Below are 22,047 nucleotides of genomic sequence, written 5' to 3' on the forward strand. Positions count from 1 at the left end.
CGGTCAAGACAGATGTTAGAGGAAACAGAACTTTCAGGCAAAGTGTCTCATGGTACATGAAGAAGAAGACCCTGGGCAGAAGGGAGACATGCACACCTGTGATCCCAGCCACTGGGGAGGCTGAGGCAGGAGGATTGTGAGTTCAAAGCCAGCCTCAGCAACTCAGCAAGACCCAAAGCAACTTAGTGAGACCCTGTCTCTAAATAAAACATAAAAAGGGCTGGGGATGTTGCTCAGGGGTTAAGCACCCCAGGTTCAATTCCCAGTACCAAAAAGGAAGACCCTGGGGTGTTTGATGCAGGCATGGGAGGTGAGAGGGAGTGGGACAGGGACATTCACAGACTGTAGACAGGCTCCTGATGGAGCATCTATCTTGTGCCAGGCATTGTGTCTGGCGTGTTCCGTTAGATCCTTGAAGCTGCCAGATCAACAAGCAGGTGTTTTGAACTCACCTGCTGGGAGGTAACAGAGAGGCCAACCCAAAGCAGGCTCCAAGGTCCCATACTTACCAGAAAGGTTTCTGGGAGAGGAGGGGAGTCCAGGGGGCATAAGGCTGTGCCCTGGGTGGAGGGCGCCCCTCACCTGGGCCCTGGGGTGGGCAGGTCCAGGAGCAGGCTTGTGGGGACAGCATTGTCAATGTTACTCACCCTGCTCAGCGGCAGCATGGTGGGGCAGGTGCCAGTGGGAGAGGACCAGGCAGAGCAGCGCAGTTGCCAGCCTCGGCATCGGAACACGGAGTATCGCGTCTGCCCTTCACCCCTTGTGGAAGCTGGCAAAATGAATTGCCACAGGGGAACCCCACAAATAAAAAGGGCCCGGAGACCTTTGAGCTCCGAGACTGAAAATCTTGGGGCCAATCCAAACCTGAGTTAATCCAAGGATCTTCCCTCATGACTGGGGGTGCAGGGCCAAAGGGCAAAGGGAGGAGAACCCCTCCCTGGACGGGCAGCGCATAGGCACGCAGGCAATCAGATTTATCACCACTAGAGGGGCAGCACCAGGGGAGCTGAGGTACCCAGGGAGAACTGAGAAGACCCCCTACCCCTCAGGAGAGAGGAGAGAGGTGAAATGACCCAAGGGACTAGGCCTGAGCAGGAGAGGAGGACAACCTGGGTTTCCCCCAGCCCCTGACAAGGACACCACATTCCTAAAGGCCTTCTTTACCCCGTGGATGCTCCAGCAGGACATAGGGTACAGTTCCTGGCCAGACTCAGGCCAGGCCCAACCCTGGGATGGCCAGGGGTCCTTGGGATATATGTTCAAAGGTAAACATGGCTTCCCCCCGTGGCCATCCAGAGTGACCCACCAAATCCTCAGGTGAGCAGAGCCAAGTGCTCACTCCTTGGCCTTCTGGGGGCTCCCACCCCTCACTCCTTGGGCCTGAGGTCCCCAGAAACTGACCCTGAGCTTGTCCTCAGGCAGAGGTGGGCCTGGCCCTGCCCCAGCTAGAGCAGGTGAGAGGTTCATATCTGGATACAGGAAAGGACCCCTGTCCTGGGAGGATTGTCTCCCTGCCCCGCCTCCCCCACCATCACCCCAACACCAGCCCTCAGACCCAGGCCTGCAGCCAGCCCCGTGGAGGGTGGGGACGGAGGGGGGAGGAAAGCTCTGACGTCATTCTGCACTTTAAGAGTTGCTTTTATTAGAGGTAAATTCCAGACCGAGGAATCACCCAAGAGCAAACAAGACAGCAGGGTGTCTGGAAACCTTGGGGCTCCTGGACAGAGGGGTGGGGGCTCCTGGACAGAGGGTTGAGGGCTCCTGGCCCCTGCTGCCTCTTCATGGCCCAGGGCAAGGGACCACTGGCGAGTCCACCACCCCTGAGCAGATCTGCAGGCCTGGCCTCGGCTTGTTCCTGGGTTGCCTGCGGTGGGCCTCTCTCTGTTGTCCAAATCTGGATGGAGGGTGGGAGCCATGTCCCTCACAGAGCCGTTGTCACCACTTCTGGCTTCTGAATGTGGAGCTGGTGGAGAGAAGGGACAGGTGATGACAAGGGGCAGCCCCAGGGCTGGGGAAACTCCGGGGCTGGGACAAGCTTATCTGAGTCACCTCTGCGGTGGGGTCCACCTTCTCCAGGGAGGGTCGGAAGTGACTGTAGCCATTCTCAAGGCCAAATTTGTCCTCCTTCAGGTTCTTGCCTGTAGGGAGAGGTGTGAAGTGAGAGGGGATCAGGGAGGGGCTGGGTGACACAGGGGGTAGTTTCCAAAAAAAGAAAGAGAATCCTCCCACCATTCAGCCCTCTGATGGGGTCTTGGGGGGTTTGGAGCTTGCCTGGGTAGCTGGCCCAGCAGGACCTAGGGACAGAAGGCAAGCTGAGCAGCAGCCCACCATCACATGACAGGGGTCAAATGTCACAGCCCAGGAAGTGGGGGCCACGGCCAGGGGCCTGGTGCACCATGGTACCATGTAATGAGGTTATAGATTGGAACAGGAGGCAGCCACCTGACTCAGCAGGTGTCCCCAACCTGCCCCACCCATAGCAACAGTAACCACAACAGGAAGAGCTCAGCTTGGCCAGGAATGTTGGGTTGTCCCCTTCCTTGTGTGAGGCAGAAGCTTCCCCAGCCCTTTCCCTGTCTTAATGGGATTCTTCTGGGAGCAGGAAATCCACCTCTGACCCATTGCTTGGAGAACCACACTCAACTCAGGTGGCACCTCCTCAGAAGCCTTTTCTGACCCCCACCCAGGCTGGGCCAGGCCTCCTCCATGTTCCAGTCACGGGCTGGGCACCACCCTGCCATCTCACTTGGTGCAGTGCATGTCTGATACGGTTGCCAGGTGCTCTTTTGGGGCAGAAGCCTGCCCTCAGCACCCTCCACTCCACTGTGTACAGGGCAGAGCATGGCGCGTCAGAAAGAACTGGGAAGCCCGGAAGGCTGGGCTTGCTCAGGGACAGGGACAGGGCAGAGGCCAGCCACACTCTTGGGGGAGAGGCTATGGAGGCAGGGACAGGGGCAGACATGGCACGAGGGGCTTCCTGAGCGACTCTTGAGCCAGAGTCGGCTGAAGGACAAGGAGGCTTCCTGGAGGGGCCAGTGTCTAAATCAGATCCTGGAAACAGACTGGGATCGGGGCCTGCAGAGTGGGAATGTTCTAGATGGTGCCCCAGCATGTGCAAAGGCCAGGAGGGGGAGGATGGCGGTGCAGGACCCAGCAATCCCATAGGGAGAAGCTGAGAAGATAGGGAGAAGCTGAGAAGATAGGGAGAAGCTGAGAAGACGGAGGGTCACCGAGGCGCTCCCTCCAGGCTCCCCCGCCCTGTGCCCTGACGACAGGTACCTTCCCAGATGTCTGTGTTCTGGAAGGTGCCAGGGATGCCTTCTCTCTGCCACTCCCGAGAAGGATCGTACTCTTGCCTGTTAACAGAAGTGTGGTGAGCAGCGGGAAGCGGGGAGGCCCTGGCTGGACTTCCTGGGTGCCCCTCAGTCCCCTCAGTTCCTTGACTCTGTGATGGGGACATTGCCATAGGGTCAGGGTGGATCCCTCCAGCTACAGACCTGGGGCCAGGTGCTGCACCCAGTATTTCACCTCAGTCTTCGCACGCGTGTCTTATTCTATTTATAGCTGGGAAAGCAGGACCGAGCTGGCGCGTTCCCAGCTATCCAGTACAGCTAAGTTGCTCAAGAGCCGGCCAGGTGATAATAAACCGCAAATGATCTCATTGCACAATCTAACTCCAGGGCTTAAGTTTTTGTTTCCATTTCTTGGCCTAACAGATGTATCCAAAGGCCCTGGGCTGGAAGGGGCCCTGCACCCCGTCTGGCCTCTGCTGGCCTCTTTGTCTGGCTGAATGGAACAGAGCCTCAGGACCCTGGCTGCCCAGGGTCCCTTCTCTCCTTCTGTCTCCTCTCTCTGGGCCCACTGTGCCATCCCCACTGCTCACTTGTGCAGTTTCCTCTGGGATCGACCAAGGAGGATGGTCAGGATGACCACGACGATCAGCATCACCGCCACCACAGCAGCCACTATCCCATACACGAGATTCTTGCTGAGGCTCAACTCACAGGTCTCTCCCCAGTACCAGTGTGTGTTCGTGTTCGGGCACCTGGGGACACACACAAACTCAAGCCAGTCCACAGGCATGCCTCTGGTCAAGGAGGGCTCATCTCCAAAGCAAACATCAATTCCAAAGCTGGGGACAGAGACTGGGTACCCAGAAAGCCTGACTCCTAAAGGTCAGGGACTCAGGGCCAGCAGAACAGGAATTCTGAAGACTCGGGCTCAGAGAGATCCCAGGGAGCTGGGCAAGTTGGCCCAGGCAGTGAGGTTTACCCATCTAATCTCCAAGTAGCTGGCATCTGATGCGCTTGTTATCTTGTTTTAGATTTTATACTTTAATTTATGGTCTTGGGAACTTAAGTCTAGGCCACAGCTGAAAGTGATAATGGTACCACAGCGAGATAACATAAGTGACAGTCACAGAGACAGGTAGACAAAAAGAGAGGGGGGGGAGTTGACCGGCTGAGCTTTATCAGGAAGGGGATGGCTTGGCCACAGATGCCCGACTCTACAATGTGCCCATCCTTGACTCTCATGGGGGTGAGGGGCGATGGCAGACCCAGGTAGAGGGAGAAGACACGGAGAGGAGGAAAGAGAAGGTGCCTTCCAAGCTCGGCCACCTCCACCTGACCCATGGGAGCGGACAAGGGAGGGGAGGGCCTTTCCACCAGGAGAGGGTGGGTGCTCACAGGCAGCGGGGGCCACTCTGCTGCAGCTGGCACTCGCCCTGGTTACAGTTGAGTTGAGACTTTGTCCCTGGGGTGCACTTGGTCACGCAGGCCAGTCTTCCGTCCAGTTCGTCCACGTAGTAGAATTGGCCGTAGCCCTGGGCAGCTCCCCGGGCGCATTGCTCTGGAGGTGAGGGACGGGCAGTGGGTGTCAGCCTGGCTACAGCTCCCCTCCGACTCCAGGCTCACTGCCCACACCCCACCCCCTTCTGTCCACCCGAGATGCTCACCCTGGGGGTCGTAGCCCAACTTCACATCCTCTACCACCTTAGTGTCCTCTGAGTTGTAACACAATATGGAATCTGCCGGGGACGAGGGAGAAGAAAATCAAGAGAAATGCTTCCCTCCACCTCCACGGGTGTAGCCAGGGCTCCCCAATCTCTACCACACCTTCCTCACTGGGCCAGCACCAGAGGGGTGGTGGCCCATCCCCGGATATGCAAAGGGCCTGTGGACAGGCTCAAGGGGGGCCATTGAGGGTAATGAAGGCAGGAAGGAGGATGGGGGTCAGGGGAGGTCCCCTGACCTGGGTTCTAGATTTCTCTACATGAAGCTTCGGGAGTCAGGGAGCAGGAGGCCGAGACCGAGACCCCCTTTACCACCGATGCCAAGGAGTTTTGGGGGAGCCTACTTTGACACTTGAGAATATCTCTCTGGATCTCTTTGGTTGCATTCGTGATCTTGGCCTTCACGATACTTTTGAGGTTCTGGAAGTGTGTCCGAAACTCCGAGGTATAGTTGGTCTCCAGGACCACGTCACTTTCCACCACGATGCTGCCGTTGCTGGAATGAGGAGTTGTTTCCTCAGGTCCCCGATGTCACCCACCCGCCCAGCAAGGGGGGCCCCCCCGAAGAAGCCGGAGGAGAAACGGGGGACAAAGTAGCCCCAGAGACAGGGAAGAAGAGAGTTCCTCTCTTGAGCCGCTAACCATCGAGGAGGCAGTGGAGCAAGACCAGTTATGGTCCAGAAAGAGCAGCAGCCACTGTAATGTCCACAGGTGGAATCCATCTCTGTGAACCCAGAGGCGCCTGATGCGGAAGCTGGCTGGGGGCGGGGGGTGGAGGGAGGAATGAAAAGAGAGGGGGTAGATCTCATGAAAATAGAAGGAGACTGATGGAGAAGAGAAGGAGATGGGGAAGGGGAGCAGAGGACCTGGACAGCAAGATCACCAAATCATACGTGTCCATGTACGAACACACCACCAGGAGCCTGCCTATGTATGTTATGATAATGCACGGACTAAAATAATAATAATAATAATGATGAAAGGGAGGTTGGTAGGAGTAGAGCAAGTGGATGAGGGAAGGGAGGAGGGTTCACAGAGGAAATGTACTGGGGAATGAGATTAATAATATGTTTTTTTTTTCTAGAAACAGAACCCAGAGGCCTTTGCAACTGAGTCACATTCTCATTCTCAGCCTTTTTTATTTATTTACTTATTTTTGAGACAGGTTCTCACTGTGTTATTTAAGGCCTCGTTAAGTTGCCGAGGCTGACCTCAGACTTGCAATCCTCCTGCCTCAGCCTCCTGAGTCACTGGGATTATAGGCATGCGCCACCCAGCAGATTGATCAAATTATGTTATGACTGTGGTATAAGGAATCACACTGTTATGTATCATGATAATGCACCAACAAAAGGTAAATTAAGACTAAAAATAAAACTGAAGGCTGTGGTGCACACCTGTAATCCCAGTGACTCAGGAGGCTGAGGCAGGAGGATCGAGAGTTCAAAGCCAGCCTCGGTGACAGTGTTTCCATCAGGGCTCTTCAGAGTTCAGTCCCCATCAGCCCATGGCTGGGCTCGGGCACTCGAACCTGGACACAGCCCACACCACACTCTGACTTCTTCTCTGTTCTTCTCCTTGTCCCAGCACAGAGCACCCCACACCCCAGCATCCCAGAATCGTGGCCGATCCTCATCGGTTCCTCTTCCACCCCCAATAACAGACACCCGTCATCCTCTGGGGCTGGTCCTGCCTCCCATGACCTTTCCCACTGAACTCCTTTTCTCCTGACTGTCACCTCTCTGGTCTTTACCACCTTCACCTCCAGTTTAGACCCCTGGGCACCCGTTCTCCACCCTGAGCAGCCTGCCCTGAAAGTCAGATACCCCCTGTCACGGCTGGACCTGTAAACGACTCAGGTCTAACTAACCTGGCACCCGCCAGGTCTCCAACCTTGTCCCAATGCGCCTGCTCTTCCCCAGGCCGCCAGCCGACTTGAGCACCTTTACATTCCTGGAATCTTCCCCTCCCCCCCCACCCCGCCCTGAACTCTGGGCTCCTCGTCCTGGTCTCTGCCCTTGGCTGTCCCTCTCTCCCCCTCCCTTCCCTGGCCCTGCCTCACTCTCCAACATCCCTCAAGATTTGACTTAGTTGCCCCATCTCCCAGGAAGAATCCTCCTATCTCCCCAGGCTTGCTTTCAGGACCCCTCTGGTGCCACCTCGAGGGTCCCTGACCCCACCTCTCTCCAGACTGCACAGCCATTGTGCCACTCTGAGCTCCAGGAAACTGGGACTCATGTGCTCCCGCTATCTAGCACAGGGCTGGCTTTTAATAAAAGTTTGTTGAGTGAATGAAGCATCAAGTGTCAGTGGATAATTAATCAAGAATCAATGAACAAGTAATGAAAGAGCTAAACAAAAGAATGAATCACGAGGTGGATGAATGGAGGCATGGACTCCTCAGGTGTGGCCCAGCCGGGGGTGGACATGCTAACCATTCATAACGGAGGAGGCATGACAGCAGGGATAGAGAGAGGGGCTCCCTACAGCGTATAAACCTGCCCCCCAACATACTTACAGCAATTTCCTGATGATCACCTCTCTGTATTCAGAAAGGTCCTTCCCCATGTAGACTTTGTTCATCTGAAAGAAACTGCTGAGATCAACACAGGGCCCCAGAGTGCAGAGGCCACGCCCCCATCTCCTGGCAGCCCCAGGCTCTCTCCTGCGGGGCCCACAGGAGAGAGGACAGAAAGGCACAGGAAGCCCACTCTGCCAGACACGTGCAGGGTGGGTGGGGTTCCCGGGTGGAGGCTATCAGAGGGTCCCCTCTTGAGACTTGGGAGACAGAGAGGCCCATGAGCTGCAGAGCACGGGTGAGTCCCCCAGCCCTGCACCCCTGGGCACCCCTGCTCTTACCTCCTGCTTGAAAAGTTCTGTGAAATTCTGGTACGCCTGGGAGGATGCGTTATTCAGGTCATTTGTGAAGTTCCTGTGAATCACTTTCACTATCACTGTGACGGTGGCATTGAGGACGTCTGGGACTTCTGTAGGGGACAGGCCACACTGTGCATGAGAGAACAACCTCCCAGAGTACCTCTGGGGACTGGTAAATTCTCTGCCTCTGGGTCTCATGGCAGTGAACCACATGGGTTAGGACCAGAGGATGGGAAAATCAAGAGTCAGGTAGGGTCACTGAGACTTCTGTCCCTGATCTCCCAATCCCATGAGAAGCTAGTGGCCAGGATTGAGATCCAGAGGGAATTAAGTGGAAGACTCCAGGAAGTTGGGAGATAGAAACCCCCTGATGGAATGGGCAGGAGAACTAGTGAAAAGGCCCCTAAAGATGGTGGCCGAAGGTTCATGTCCTACCCGAGCTGTAGCCTGGACAAATCTCATCATGGCCTCTGCCTGCCCAGCGAGGACGTGGCCAGTGCTTCCAACACTACCATCTTATTTTAAGCGCTAAGAGGCATGGAAGGATCTATAGGTCTGAGAGGTCATTACCTATGGGGAAGGAATACAGGAGGGTCTGGCACTGGTAACCAAAGTAGCCTTGGGGACAGACGCATTCTTTTCCATTCCAATGTCCACCGTTGTAGCAATCCACTGTGGAGGGACAGAATTCCTGTAGGTCATCAAGGAAGCCCGAGGAGCAGAAACACTGGCTCCCAGCCAGGTCTCAGCACGCAGGCATTACATTAAAGAGAAAGATAGGACCAGGTGATCCTGCAGCCACTGAGGACCCTCAGGTCCCACCCTGTTCCCAGAGTAAGTAGGGGAAGGAGGAGACAGGCTGAGAGCAAGGAAACAAGAAATAGACAAAGAAGAGCCCTGAGAACACCAGAAGGACAACAGCTATCAATGTGGGTGAAAGGCATGGTGGCCAGAGAGAGCAGAAAAAGTGGAAAATGACAACGGGAACAGGTGATCAGAGCACGGGACACACAGATGACACACACAGAGACGCACCTGGTGGCAAAGAGGAAGAGCTGGTGGTCATGGAAGTGGTGTGGTTGCTGGTGAATGCAGGACCAGCGGTGGAACTGGTTGGGAACACGGGGGCTGGGGATGAAGTAGAGTGAGGAGAAGAAAAACCAGGAGAACTTGTAGGAACAGAAGCATTAGAGACTGCTGAGAAGGAGGACATCGAGAAAGAACTCCAAGAGGTGGCATGCAGGACCGTGGTTCCAGAGCTGCGAGGTGGTGCCGTTGTGTATCCTGAACCTGGGCTGCTGGGGAAGGCTGTCCATCTTTCAGTCGAGACCGTGGTTTGGGACATATAAGATGGCACCATGGTGTGGTCAGAACCTGGGATGCTTGGCAAGGCTGTAGATACTTCAATTGACACGGAGGTTTGGGAGACATCCAAGGGTGGTCTAGAGTGGGCTGAACCAGGGCTTTTCTGGGAGGCTGTGGATCCTTCTGGAAGGACTGTGACTGGGGAGGCGTCTGCTGGTGCTGTAGAGTGAGCTGCTTCAAGGCTGGTCTGGAGGCTGGTCTGGAGGCTGGTCTGTCCTTCAGTCTGGACTGTGGTCCGAGAGCTGTCTGTTGGCTCTGCTGTGTGTGCTGAAGCAGGGCTGCTTGGAAACCTGGTAGATTCTCTGGTTGGAATAGAGGTTTGTGAGCTGGGGGATGTCACTCTTGTGGGTTCTGACCCTGGGCTGCTTGGGAACACACTTGGTCCTTCAGAAAGGGCAGTGCTTTGGGAGCTGTGAGATGTAGGTGTCACGTGTGCTGAATAGGAGCTGCTTGGCGAGGTGGTAGATGCATCTTTCAGGACTGAGGTTTGGGAGGTGTCAGGTGACACCGTTGTGGGACTTGAACCTGGGCTGCTTAGGAAAGGTGTAGATCCTTCAGATACCAACGTAGGTTTGGGGCTGTCAGACAGCATTGCTGTGATTGCTGACGCTGGGCTGCTTGACAAGGTGGTAGATCCTTCAGGCCCAGGAGTGGTCTGGGAGCTGTCAGCTAGCTGGGTCGTGTGGGCTGAACCAAGGTTGGGCTGGAAGGCCGTGGATCCTTCAGTTAGGACAGTGGCTGGGGCAGTGTCTGCTGACTCTGTTGTGTGAGCTGAAGCAGGGCTGCTGGGGAATCCTGGAGATGCCTCCTTTGGAACTGTGCTTTGGGAGTTTTCAGATGCTGAAACTGGGCTGCCTGGCAGGGTTGTTGATCCTTCAGATGTGACTGAAGTTTGGAAGGTATAGGGTGGTGCTGGAGTTCGTGCTGAACTTGGGCTACTTCCCAACATTGTCCATCCTGCAGATATCACAGTGGTTTGGGAGCTGTCTGTTGATACCGCTGGGTGTGCTGAACCTGGGCTGCTTGGGAAGCCTGTGGATCCTGCACCCAGCTCTGGACTTGGGGTGCTGTCTGATGGCAGTGTGGGATGGACTGATCCAGGGCTGCTCAGGAAGGTTGAGGATCCTCCTGTGTGGACAGTAGTTGGGGAGCTGGCAGGTGACACTGCTGTGGGGGCTGAGCCTGAGCTGCTTATTAAGGTGGTGGATGCTCCAGCCCTCACAGTCTGGGAGCTGTCTGATGGCAGCGTAGTGGGGGCTGACCCAGGGCTTGTTGGGGAAGCTGTCGATGCTTCAGTGTAGAGAGTGGGCTGGGAGCTGCCCGATGGCATCAATGTGCTCACCACACCTGGGCTGCCCTGGGCGGTTGTTCTCCCATCAGCAGGGACTGGGGTTTGGGAGATATCCGTGAGCGCTGTGGTTTGCCACACACCTGAGCTGCTTGGCAGGGTGGTGGCTTCCCGGGTCAGAGCTGTGATTTGAGAGTTATCAGTTGGCACTGTTGCTTGTGCTGACTTGGGGCTGCTTAGGAAAGTGGTTGACCTTTCATCTGGGAGTGTGGTTGGGGAGCTATCTGGTGGCGCTCTGGTGTGTGCTGATCCAGAGCTGCTTAGCAAGGCCGTGGACCCTCCAGACTGCACTGTCACTGGGGAGCTCTCCGTGGGCTCTGAGGTGTGTGCTGGGCCTGAGCTGCTTGGCCTGGCTGTAGACACGTCAGGCCGGACCATGGGCTGGGAGCTGTCAGAGGCCACTGTGGTGCTCTGTGACACTGGGCTGCTTGGATAGGAAGTAGAGCTTCCCAGCACCCATGTGGTTTGGGGGCTGTCAGAAGTGACTGTCATGTGTGCTGAATTGGAGCTGCTTGGCAGGGTTGTTGACCCCTCTGTTTGGACTGCAGTTTGGGAGCTCTGAGATGGCACTCTGGTGTGGGCTGCATCTGTGCTGCCTGGGAGAACTGTGGAACCACTTGCCAGGACTGTGACTTGGGAGGTGTCCTGTGACAGTGCTGTGAATGCTGAACCTGAGCTGCCTGGCAAGGGTGTGGACCCTAGAGTCAGGAGGGTGGACATGGAGCTCCTGGTGGTCACTGTGTGGAGGGCTGATCCAGTGCTGCCTGAGAAGGTTGCTGGCCCCCCAGAGGGCAGCGTGGTTTGGTGGGTGTCTGAGGGCACGGATGTGGGTGCTGACCCTGGGCTGCTTAGCAAGCTTGTAGATCCTTCATCCTTCACTGTGGTTTGGGAACTCTCTGATGGCAGGAGAGTGACAGCTGACCCTGGTCCCCGAAGGGAAGTTGCAGATGCTCCAGTCGAGACTGTGGTATGGGAGCTGTCAGAGGTCATGGCTGTGCTCACTGCAGCAGGGCTGACAGAAGGGGTGGTCGGCCCTAGGGTCAGGACTGTGGCCTGGGCGGTGTCTTGTGACACCCCTGTGGGTGCAGAGCTTGGACTACTCAGCACAGTTGTTGATGATTCTGGCAAGACGGTGAACTGAGAGATCACAGTTGTCACTGTGCTGTGTTCAGAAGCAGAGCTGCCTGGGAAAGGTGTAGATCCTTTAGACACCAACATGGTTTGGGGGCTGTCAGATGGCGCAGCTGTGCGTGCTGACCCTGAGCTGCTTGGCCAGGCTGTAGGTGCCTTAACTGTCCCTGTGGTCTGGGAGCTCCCAGATGGCAGTGTAGTGAGGGCAGACACAGGGCCACTGGGGGAGGCCGTGGATACTCCAGTTAAGACAGTGGAGTGGGGGCTCTCAGAGGACGAGGCTGTGCTCTCTGCAGCTGGGATTCCCGTGGTGCTAGTTAACCCCTCAGCTGTAGCTTGAGAAGTACCAGTGGGCAGTGTGCTGTGTGCCACCCCTGAGCTGGTTGTAGATGCATCAGGTGAGGCTGTGGTGTGACTGCTGTCAGGTGCCCCTGTGGTGCGTTCTGACCCTGGGCTGCTTGGCAAGGTGGTAGATCCTTCAGGCCCAGGTGTGGTCTGGGAGCTGTGAGCTAGCTGGGTCGTGTGGGCTGAACCAAGGCTGGGCTGGAAGGCCGTGGATCCTTCAGTTAGGACAGTGGCTAGGGCAGTGTCTGCTGGCTCTGTTGTGTGAGCTGAAGCAGGGCTGCTGGGGAATCCTGGAGATGCCTCCTTTGGAACTGTGCTTTGGGAGTTTTCAGATGCTGAAACTGGGCTGCCTGGCAGGGTTGTTGATCCTTCAGATGTGACTGAAGTTTGGAAGCTATAGGGTGGTGCTGGAGTTCGTGCTGAACTTGGGCTACTTCCCAACATTGTCCATCCTGCAGATATCACAGTGGGTTGGGAGCTCTCTGTCGACACCACTGGGTGTGCTGAACCTGGGCTGCTTGGAAAGCCCGTGGATCCTGCACCCAGCTCTGGAGTTGGGGTGCTATCTGATGGCAGTGTGGTATGGGCTGATGCAGGGCTGCTCAGGAAGGTTGAGGATCCTCCAGTGGAGACAGTAGTTGGGGACCTGTCAGGTGACACTTCTGTGAGTGCTGAACCTGAGCTGCCTGGCAAGGGTGTGGACCCTTCAGTCAGGAGGGTGGACTTGGAGCTCATGGTGGTTACTGTGTGGAGAGCAGATCCAGTGCGGCCTGAGAAGGTTGTTGGCCCCCCAGAGGGGAGCATGGTTTGGTGGGTGTCTGAGGGCATGGATGGGGGTGCTGACCCTGGGCTGCTTAGCAAGCTTGTAGATCCTTCATCCCTCACTGTGGTTTGGGAACTCTCTGATGGCAGGGGAGTGACAGCTGACCCAGGGCCCAAAGAGGTCACAGATGCTCCAGTGGAGACAAGACTGTGGGAGCTGTCAGAGGTCATGGCTGTGCTCACTGCAGCAGGGCTGCCAGAAGGGGTGGTTGGCCCTGGGGTCAGAATTGTGGCCTGGGAGGTGTCTTGTGACACCCCTGTGGGTGCAGAGCTTGAACTACTCAGCACAGTTGTTGATGTTTCAGGCAGGACGGTGAACTGAGAGATCACAGTTGTCACTGAGCTGTGTTCAGAAGCAGAGCTGCCTGGGAAAGGTGTAGATCCTTTAGACACCAACATGGTTTGGGGGCTGTCAGAAGGCGCAGCTGTGCTTGCTGACCCTGAGCTGCTTGGCCAGGCTGTAGGTGCATTAACCGTCCCTGTGGGCTGGGAGCTCCCAGATGGCAGTGTAGTGAGGGCAGACACAGGGCCACTGGGGGAGGCCGTGGATGCTCCCGTTAAGACAGTGGAGTGTGGGCTCCTAGAGGACGATGAGGCTGTGCTTGCTTCAGCTGGGCTTCCAGTGGTGCCAGTTAACCCCTCAACTGTGGCTTGGGAAGTACCAGTGGGCAGCGTGGTGTGTGCAACCCCTGAGCTGCTTGGCATGGTTGTAGCTTCATCAGGTGGGGCTGTGGTGTGGCTGCTGTCAGGTGCCCCTGTGGTGCGTTCTGACCCTGGGCTGCTTGGCAAGGTGGTAGATCCTTCAGCCACTGGAGGGGTTTGGTGGCTGTCCGACGTGATTGTTGTCTGTGCTGAATTTGAGCTGCTGGGCAAGGTTGTTGATCCCTCTGCTGGGGTCGAGGTCTGGGAGCTCTGAGATGGCACTGTCACGTGAACTGTGTCTGTGCTGCCTGGGAGAGCTGTGGAACCACTTACCAGGGCAGTGACTTGGGAGGTGTCCGGTGACACTGCTGTGGGTGCTGAACCTGGGCTGCCTGGCAAGGGAGTGGATCCTTCAGGCAGGAGGCTGGATTGGGAGCTCCTGGTGGTCACTGTGTGGAGGGCTGATCCAGTGCTGCCTGAGAAGGTTGCTGGCCCCCCAGAGGGCAGCGTGGTTTGGTGGGTGTCTGAGGGCACGGATGGGGGTGCTGATCCTGGGCTGCTTAGCAAGCTTGTAGATCCTTCATCCCTCACTGTGGTTTGGGAACTCTCTGATGGCAGGGGAGTGACAGCTGACCCAGGGCCCAAGGAGGTCACAGATGCTCCAGTGGAGACAGGACTGTGGGAGCTGTCAGAGGTCATGGCTGTGCTCACTGCAGCAGGGCTGCCAGAAGGGGTGGTCGGCCCTGGGGTCAGGACTGTGGCCTGGGAGGTGTCTTGTGACACCCCTGTGGGTGCAGAGCTTGGACTACTCAGCACAGTTGTTGATGTTTCAGGCAGGACGGTGAACTGAGAGATCACAGTTGTCACTGAGCTGTGTTCAGAAGCAGAGCTGCCTGGGAAAGGTGTAGATCCTTTAGACACCAACATGGTTTGGGGGCTGTCAGAAGGCGCAGCTGTGCTTGCTGACCCTGAGCTGCTTGGCCAGGCTGTAGGTGCATTAAACGTCCCTGTGGGCTGGGAGCTCCCAGATGGCAGTGTAGTGAGGGCAGACACAGGGCCACGGGGGGAGGCCGTGGATGCTCCAGTTAAGACAGTGGAGTGTGGGCTCTCAGGGGATGAGCCTGTGCTCGCTGCAGCTGGGCTTCCCGTGGTGCCAGTTAACCCCTCAACTGTGGCTTGGGAAGTACCAGTGGTCAGTGTGGTGTGTGCCACCCCTGAGCTGCTTGGCGTGGTTGTAGCTGCATCAGGTGGGGTTGTGGTGTGGCTGCTGTCAGGTGCCCCTGTGGTGCGTTCTGACCCTGGGCTGCTTGGCAAGGTGGTAGATCCTTCAGCCACTGGAGGGGTTTGGTGGCTGTCCGACGTGATTGTTGTCTGTGCTGAATTTGAGCTGCTGGGCAAGGTTGTTGATCCCTCTGCTGGGGTCGGGGTCTGGGAGCTCTGAGATGGCACTGTCACGTGAACTGTGTCTGTGCTGCCTGGGAGAGCTGTGGAACCACTTACCAGGGCTGTGACTTGGGAGGTGTCCGGTGACACTGCCGTGGGTGCTGAACCTGGGCTGCCTGGCAAGGGAGTGGATCCTTCAGGCAGGAGGCTGGATTGGGAGCTCCTGGTGGTCACTGTGTGGAGGGCTGATCCAGTGCTCCCTGAGAAGGTTGTTGGCCCCCCAGAGGGCAGCGTGGTTTGGTGGGTGTCTGAGGGCATGGATGGGGGTGCTGACCCTGGGCTGCTTAGCAAGCTTGTAGATCCTTCATCCCTCACTGTGGTTTGGGAACTCTCTGATGGCAGGGGAGTGACAGCTGACCCAGGGCCCAAGGAGGTCACAGATGCTCCAGTGGAGACAGGACTGTGGGAGCTGTCAGAGGGCGTGGCTGTGCTCACAGCAGGGCTGCCAGAAGGGGTGGTTGGCCCTGGGGTCAGAACTGTGGCCTGGGAGGTATCTTGTGACACCCCTGTGGGTGCAGAGCTTGGACTACTCAGCACAGTTGTTGATGTTTCAGGCAGGACAGTGAACTGAGAGATCACAGTTGTCACTGAGCTGTGTTCAGAAGCAGAGCTGCCTGGGAAAGGTGTAGATCCTTTAGACACCAACATGGTTTGGGGGCTGTCAGAAGGTGCAGCTGTGCTTGCTGACCCTGAGCTGCTTGGCCAGGCTGTAGGTGCCTTAACTGTCCCTGTGGTCTGGGAGCTCCCAGATGGCAGTGTAGTGAGGGCAGACACAGGGCCACTGGGGGAGGCCGTGGATGCTCCAGTTAAGGCAATGGAGTGGGGACTCTCAGGGGATGAGGCTGTGCTATCCTCAGCTGGGCTTCCCGTGGTGCTAGTTAACCCCTCAACTGTGGCTTGGGAAGTACCAGTGGTCAGTGTGGTGTATGCCACCCCTGAGCTGCTTGGCATGGTTGTAGCTTCATCAGGTGGGGTTGTGGTGTGGCTGCTGTCAGGTGCCCCTGTGGTGCGTTCTGACCCTGGGCTGCTTGGCAAGGAGGTAGATCCTTCAGGTCCAGGTGTGGTCTGGGAGCTGTCAGCTAGCTGGGTCGTGTGGGCTGAACCAAGGCTGGGCTGGAAGGCCGTGAATCCTTCAGTTAGGACAGTGGCTGGGGCGGTGTCTGCTGGCTCTGTTGTGTGAGCTGAAGCAGGGTTGCTGGAGAATCCTGGAGATGTGTCCTTTGGAACTGTGCTTTGTGATGCATCTGTTACATGTGCTGAAACTGGGCTGCTTGGCAAGGTTGTTGATCCTTCAGACTGCACAGTAGACTGAGAGCCATAGAGTGGTGCTGTGGTGGAATCTGAATGTGGCCTTCTTGGGAATGTTGTGGATGCCCCAGCCAGGGCTGTGGGTTGGGAGCTGTCTGTTGATACCGCTGGGTGTGCTGAACCTGGGCTGCTTGGGAAGCCTGTGGATCCTGCACCCAGCTCTGGGGTTGGGGTGCTGTCTGATGGCAGTGTGGTATGGGCTGTTCCAGGGCTGCTCAGGAAGGTTGAGGATCCTCCTGTGTGGACAGTAGTTGGGGAGCTGTCAGGTGACACTCCTGTGGGTGCTGAACCTGGGCTGCTTGAGAATGTGGTTGACCCTTCAGAGAGGAGGGTGCTTTGGGATCTGTCAGATGGGATGGTCGTGTGTGCTAAATAGGAGCTACTTGGCAAGGCTGTAGATCCTTCTGCCGGGGCTGAGCTTTGGGAGCTCTGAGGTGGCACCGTTGTGAGGGCTGTGCCTGGGAAAGTAGCACCACTTGCCAGGACTGTGGACTGGGAGCTGTCAGGTGACAGTGCTGTGGGTGGTGAACCTGAGCTGCCTGGCAAGGTAGTGGACCCTTCAGGTAGGAGGGTGGATTGGGAGCTTCTGGTGGTCACTGTGTGGAGGGCTGATCCAGTGCTGCCTGAGAAGGTTGTTGACCCCCCAGAGGGGAGTGTGGTTAGGTAGGTGTCTGGGGGCACTGATGGAGGTGCTGACCCTGGGCTGCTTGGCATAAGTGTAGATCCTTCAGGCACCCTTGTGGTTTGGGGACTGTCAGATGTGACTGACATGTGTGCTGAATTGGAGCTGCTTGGCAACATAGTAGATCCGTCAGCCAGGACTATGGTGTGAGAGGTCTCAGGTGGCACTGTTGTGTGTGTTGTGTCCGGGCTGCCTAGGAAAGTTGTCGATGGCCGAGGCAGGGCTGTGGTTTGGGAGCTGGCCTTTGACCCTGCTGGGTGTGCTGAACCTGGGCTGCTTGGGAAGCCTGTGGATCCTTCAACCAGCCCTGGGGTTGGGGAGCTGTCTGATGGCAGTGGAGTGAAGCCTGACCCCGGGTTGCTTGGGGAGGCTGTGGGTGCTTCAGTGAAGAGAGTGGGGTGGGAGCTGTCAGAGGACATGGCTGTGCTGGCTGCAGCTGGGCTGCCTGGGGCGGATGTTGTTTCTACACCCAGGACTGTGGTTTGGGACCTTTCAGGGGGTACTGTGGTATGCTCTGAAGCTGAGCTGCTTGGCCAAGTTGTAGACACATCAGGCAGAGCTGTGGTTTTGGAGTGGTCAGACGACACGGCTGTTTGGACTGAACCAAGGCTGTTTGGGTGTGTTGTTGCTCCTTCGGGCAGGACTGTGCTGAGTGAGGTGTCCAATGGCACCTTTGTGTGTGCCGAACCTGAGCTGCTTGGCACAACTGTAGATCCTTCAACCAACCCTGGGATTGGAGAGCTGTCTGGTGGTGATGAAGTGAATGCTGATCCAGGGCTGCTTAGGAAGGCCGTGGACCCTCCAGACTGCACTGTCACTGGGGAGCTCTCCGTGGGCTCTGCGGTGTGTGCTGGGCCTGAGCTGCTTGACCTGGCTGTAGACACATCAGGCCGGACAATGGGCTGGGAGCTGTCAGAGGCCACTGTGGTGCGCTGTGACCCTGGGCTGCTTGGAAAGGAAGTAGAGCCTCCCAGCACCCGTGTGGTTTGGGGGCTGTCAGACAGCTGTGCAGTGTGGGCTGAACCAGGGCTTTTCTGGGAGGTTGTGGATCCTTCTGGAAGGACTGTGACTGGGGAGGCGTCTGCTGGTGCTGTTGAGTGAGCTGCTTCAGGGCTGGTCTGGAGGCTGGTCTGTCCTTCCGTCTGGACTGTGGTCTGAGAGCTGTCTGCTGGCTGTGCTGTGTGTGCTGAAGCAGGGCTGCTTGGAAACCCTGAAGATCTTTCAGGGGAAATTGTGGTTGGTGAGCTGGGAGACGTCTCTCTTGTGGGTCCTGATCCTGGGCTGCCTGAGGAAGTGGCTGATCCTTCAGAGAAGCTGGTGCTTTGGGGGCTGTCAGATGTGACTGTCATGTTTGCTGAATTTGAGGAGCTTGGCTGGGTTGTTGACCCCTCTGTCTGGATTGTAGGTTTGGAGCTTTGAGATGGCACTGCTGTGTCTGGGCTGCCTAGGAGAGCTGTGGAACCACCAGCCAGGGCTGTGGCTTGGGAGCTGTCAGGTGGCACTGCTGTGGGTGCTGAACCTGGGCTGCCTAGCAAGGGAGTGGATCCTTCAGGCAGCAGGGTGGACTTGGAGCCTCCAGTGGTCACTGTGTTGAGTGCTGATCCAGTGCTGCCTGTTGTAGGTCCCTCAGAGGGCAGCATGGTTTGGTAGGTGTCTGAGGGCACTGATGTGGGTGATGACCCTGGGCTACTTGGCAAGCTTGTAGATCCTCCAACGCTCACTGTAGTGAGGGAAGTGTCTAGTGGCAGTGAAGTGACGGTTGAAACAGGGCCCCTTAGGGAGGTTGTAGGAGCTCCAGGAAAGACAGTGGCATGTGAGCTGTCAGATGTCACAGGTGTGTCTGCTGACCCTGGGCTGCTTGGCAAGGAGGTAGATCCTTCAGGCCCAGGTATGGTCTGGGAGCTATCGGCTAGCTGGGTCGTGTGGGCTGAACCAAGGCTGGGCTGGAAGGCCGTGGATCCTTCAGTTAGGACAGTGGCTGGGGCGGTGTCTGCTGGCTCTGTTGTGTGAGCTGAAGCAGGGCTGCTGGAGAATCCTGGAGATGTGTCCTTTGGAACTGTGCTTTGTGATGCATCTGTTACATGTGCTGAAACTGGGCTGCTTGGCAAGGTTGTTGATCCTTCAGACTGCACAGTAGACTGAGAGCCATAGAGTGGTGCTGTGGTGGAATCTGAATGTGGCCTTCTTGGGAATGTTGTGGATGCCCCAGCCAGGGCTGTGTGTTGGGAGCTGTCTGTTGATACCGCTGGGTGTGCTGAACCTGGGCTGCTTGGGAAGCCTGTGGATCCTGCACCCAGCTCTGGGGTTGGGGTGCTGTCTGATGGCAGTGTGGGATGGACTGATCCAGGGCTGCTCAGGAAGGTTGAGGATCCTCCTGTGTGGACAGTAGTTGGGGAGCTGGCAGGTGACACTGCTGTGGGGGCTGAGCCTGAGCTGCTTATTAAGGTGGTGGATCCTCCAGCCCTCACAGTCTGGGAGCTGTCTGATGGCAGCGTAGTGGGGGCTGACCCAGGGCTTGTTGGGGAAGCTGTCGATGCTTCAGTGTAGAGAGTGGGCTGGGAGCTGCCCGATGGCATCAATGTGCTCACCACACCTGGGCTGCCCTGGGCAGTTGTTCTCCCATCAGCAGGGACTGGGGTTTGGGAGATATCCGTGAGCGCTGTGGTTTGCCACACACCTGAGCTGCTTGGTAGGGTGGTGGCTTCCCGGGTCAGAGCTGTGGTTTGAGAGTTATCAGTTGGCACTGTTGCTTGTGCTGACTTGGGGCTGCTTAGGAAAGTGGTTGACCTTTCATCTGGGAGTGTGGCTGGGGAGCTATCTGGTGGCGCTCTGGTGTGTGCTGATCCAGAGCTGCTTAGCAAGGCCGTGGACCCTCCAGACTGCACTGTCACTGGGGAGCTCTCCGTGGGCTCTGCGGTGTGTGCTGGGCCTGAGCTGCTTGGCCTGGATGTAGACACGTCAGGCCGGACTGTGGGCTGGGAGCTGTCAGAGGCCACTGTGGTGTGCTGTGACCCTGGGCTGCTTGGAAAGGAAGTAGAGCCTCCCAGCACCCGTGTGGTTTGGGGGCTGTCAGACAGCTGTGCAGTGTGGGCTGAACCAGGGCTTTTCTGGGAGGTTGTGGATCCTTCTGGAAGGACTGTGACTGGGGAGGCGTCTGCTGGTGCTGTAGAGTGAGCTGCTTCAAGGCTGGTCTGGAGGCTGGTCTGGAGGCTGGTCTGTCCTTCAGTCTGGACTGTGGTCTGAGAGCTGTCTGTTGGCTCTGCTGTGTGTGCTGAAGCAGGGCTGCTTGGAAACCTGGTAGATTCTCTGGTTGGAATAGACGTTTGTGAGCTGGGGGATGTCACTCTTGTGGGTTCTGACCCTGGGCTGCTTGGGAACACGCTTGGTCCTTCAGAAAGGGTAGTTCCTTGGGAACTGTCAGATGTAACTGTCACATGTGCTGAATAGGAGCTGCTTGGCAAGGTGGTAGATGCCTCTTCCATGGCTGAGGTCTGGGAGCTGTCAGGTGACACTGTTGTGGGTCTTGAACTTGGGCTGCTTGGTATTGGTGTAGATCCTTCAGACACCAACGTAGTTTTGGGGCTGTCAGACAGCATTGCTGTGCGTGCTGACCCTGAGCTGCTTGGTGAGGTTGTAGATGCCTCTTCCAGGACTGAGGTTTGGGAGGTGTCAGGTGACACTGCTGTGGGTATTGAACTTGGGCTGCCTGGGAAAGTTGTAGATCCCTTGGACACCAACGTGGTTTGGGGCCTGACAGAGGGCTCTGCTGTGCGTGCTGACTCTGAGTTGCTTGGCGAGGCTGTAGGTGCCTTAACCGTCCCCGTGGGCTGGGAGCTCCCAGATGACAGTGTAGTGAGGGCAGACACAGGGCCACTGGGGGAGGCCGTGGATGCTCCAGTTAAGACAGTGGAGTGGGGGCTCTCAGGGGACCAGGCTGTGCTCTCTGCAGCTGGACTTCCCGTGGTTCTAGTTAACCCTTCAACTGTGGTTTGGGAAGTACCAGTGGGCAGTGTGGTGTGTGCCACCCCTGAGCTGCTTGGCATGGTTGTAGCTGCATCAGGTGGGGCTGTGGTGTGACTTCTGTCAGGTGCCCCTGTGGTGCGTTCTGACCCTGGGCTGCTTGGCACAGATGTAGATCCTTCAGGCCCAGGTGTGGTCTGGGAGCTGTCAGCTAGCTGGGTCGTGTGGGCTGAACCAAGGCTGGGCTGGAAGGCCGTGGATCCTTCAGTTAGGACAGTGGCTGGGGCGGTGTCTGCTGGCTCTGTTGTGTGAGCTGAAGCAGGGCTGCTGGGGAATCCTGGAGATGCCTCCTTTGGAACTGTGCTTTGGGAGTTTTCAGATGCTGAATCTGGGCTTCTTGGCAGGGTTGTTGATCCTTCAGACGTGGCTGAAGTTTGGAAGGTATAGGGTGGTGCTGGAGTTCGTGCCGAACTTGGGGTACTTCCCAACATTGTCCATCCTGCAGATATCACAGTGGTTTGGGAGCTCTCTGTCGACACCACTGGGTGTGCTGAACCTGGGCTGCTTGGGAAGCCTGTGGATCCTGCCCCCAGCTCTGGAGTCGGGGTGCTATCTGATGGCAGTGTGGTATGGGCTGATCCAGGGCTGCTCAGGAATGTTGAGGATCCTCCAGTGGAGACAGTAGTTGGGGACCTGTCAGGTGACACTTCTGTGAGTGCTGAACCTGAGCTGCCTGGCAAGGGTGTGGACCCTTCAGTCAGGAGGGTGGACTTGGAGCTCCTGGTGGTCACTGTGTGGAGGGCTGATCCAGTGTTGCCTGAGAAGGTTGTTGGCCCCCCAGAGGGCAGCGTGGTTTGGTGGGTGTCTGAGGGCATGGATGGGGGTGCTGACCCTGGGCTGCTTAGGAAGCTTGTAGATCCTTCATCCCTCACTGTGGTTTGGGAACTCTCTGATGGCAGGGTAGTGACAGCTGACCCAGGGCCCCGAAAGGAGGTAGCAGATGCTCCAGTTGATTCAGGGGTGTGGGAGCTGTCAGAGGGCGTGGCTGTGCTGGCTGCAGCTGGGGTGGTTGTAGATCCCCCAGCCAGGACTGTGATTTTAGGGCTCTCA

The 22,047-nt window shown here is 57.0% G+C and overlaps 1 protein-coding gene across 1 annotated transcript; it reads right to left on the bottom strand.

The window, feature by feature from the left end:
- Positions 1-1,889: 1,889 nt before the first annotated feature.
- On the bottom strand, positions 1,890-21,020 carry Muc12 (mucin 12, cell surface associated). The gene is made up of 17 exons (XM_077802891.1): positions 20,338-21,020; positions 19,655-19,743; positions 19,271-19,570; positions 18,497-18,715; positions 16,993-17,116; positions 15,346-15,429; positions 8,927-9,000; positions 8,462-8,563; positions 7,874-8,001; positions 7,533-7,597; positions 5,359-5,510; positions 4,958-5,029; positions 4,689-4,851; positions 3,884-4,045; positions 3,280-3,356; positions 2,050-2,138; positions 1,890-1,963 (listed from the first exon to the last, which is right to left on the bottom strand). The coding sequence occupies exons 1-17, from the start codon at positions 21,018-21,020 to the stop codon at positions 1,922-1,924; spliced, it is 2,625 nt and encodes an 874-aa protein (XP_077659017.1). The 3' UTR covers positions 1,890-1,921.
- Positions 21,021-22,047: the final 1,027 nt, after the last annotated feature.

Source organism: Urocitellus parryii, chromosome 9 (genome assembly GCF_045843805.1).
Source record: "Urocitellus parryii isolate mUroPar1 chromosome 9, mUroPar1.hap1, whole genome shotgun sequence".
Classification (NCBI taxonomy): domain Eukaryota; kingdom Metazoa; phylum Chordata; class Mammalia; order Rodentia; family Sciuridae; genus Urocitellus; species Urocitellus parryii.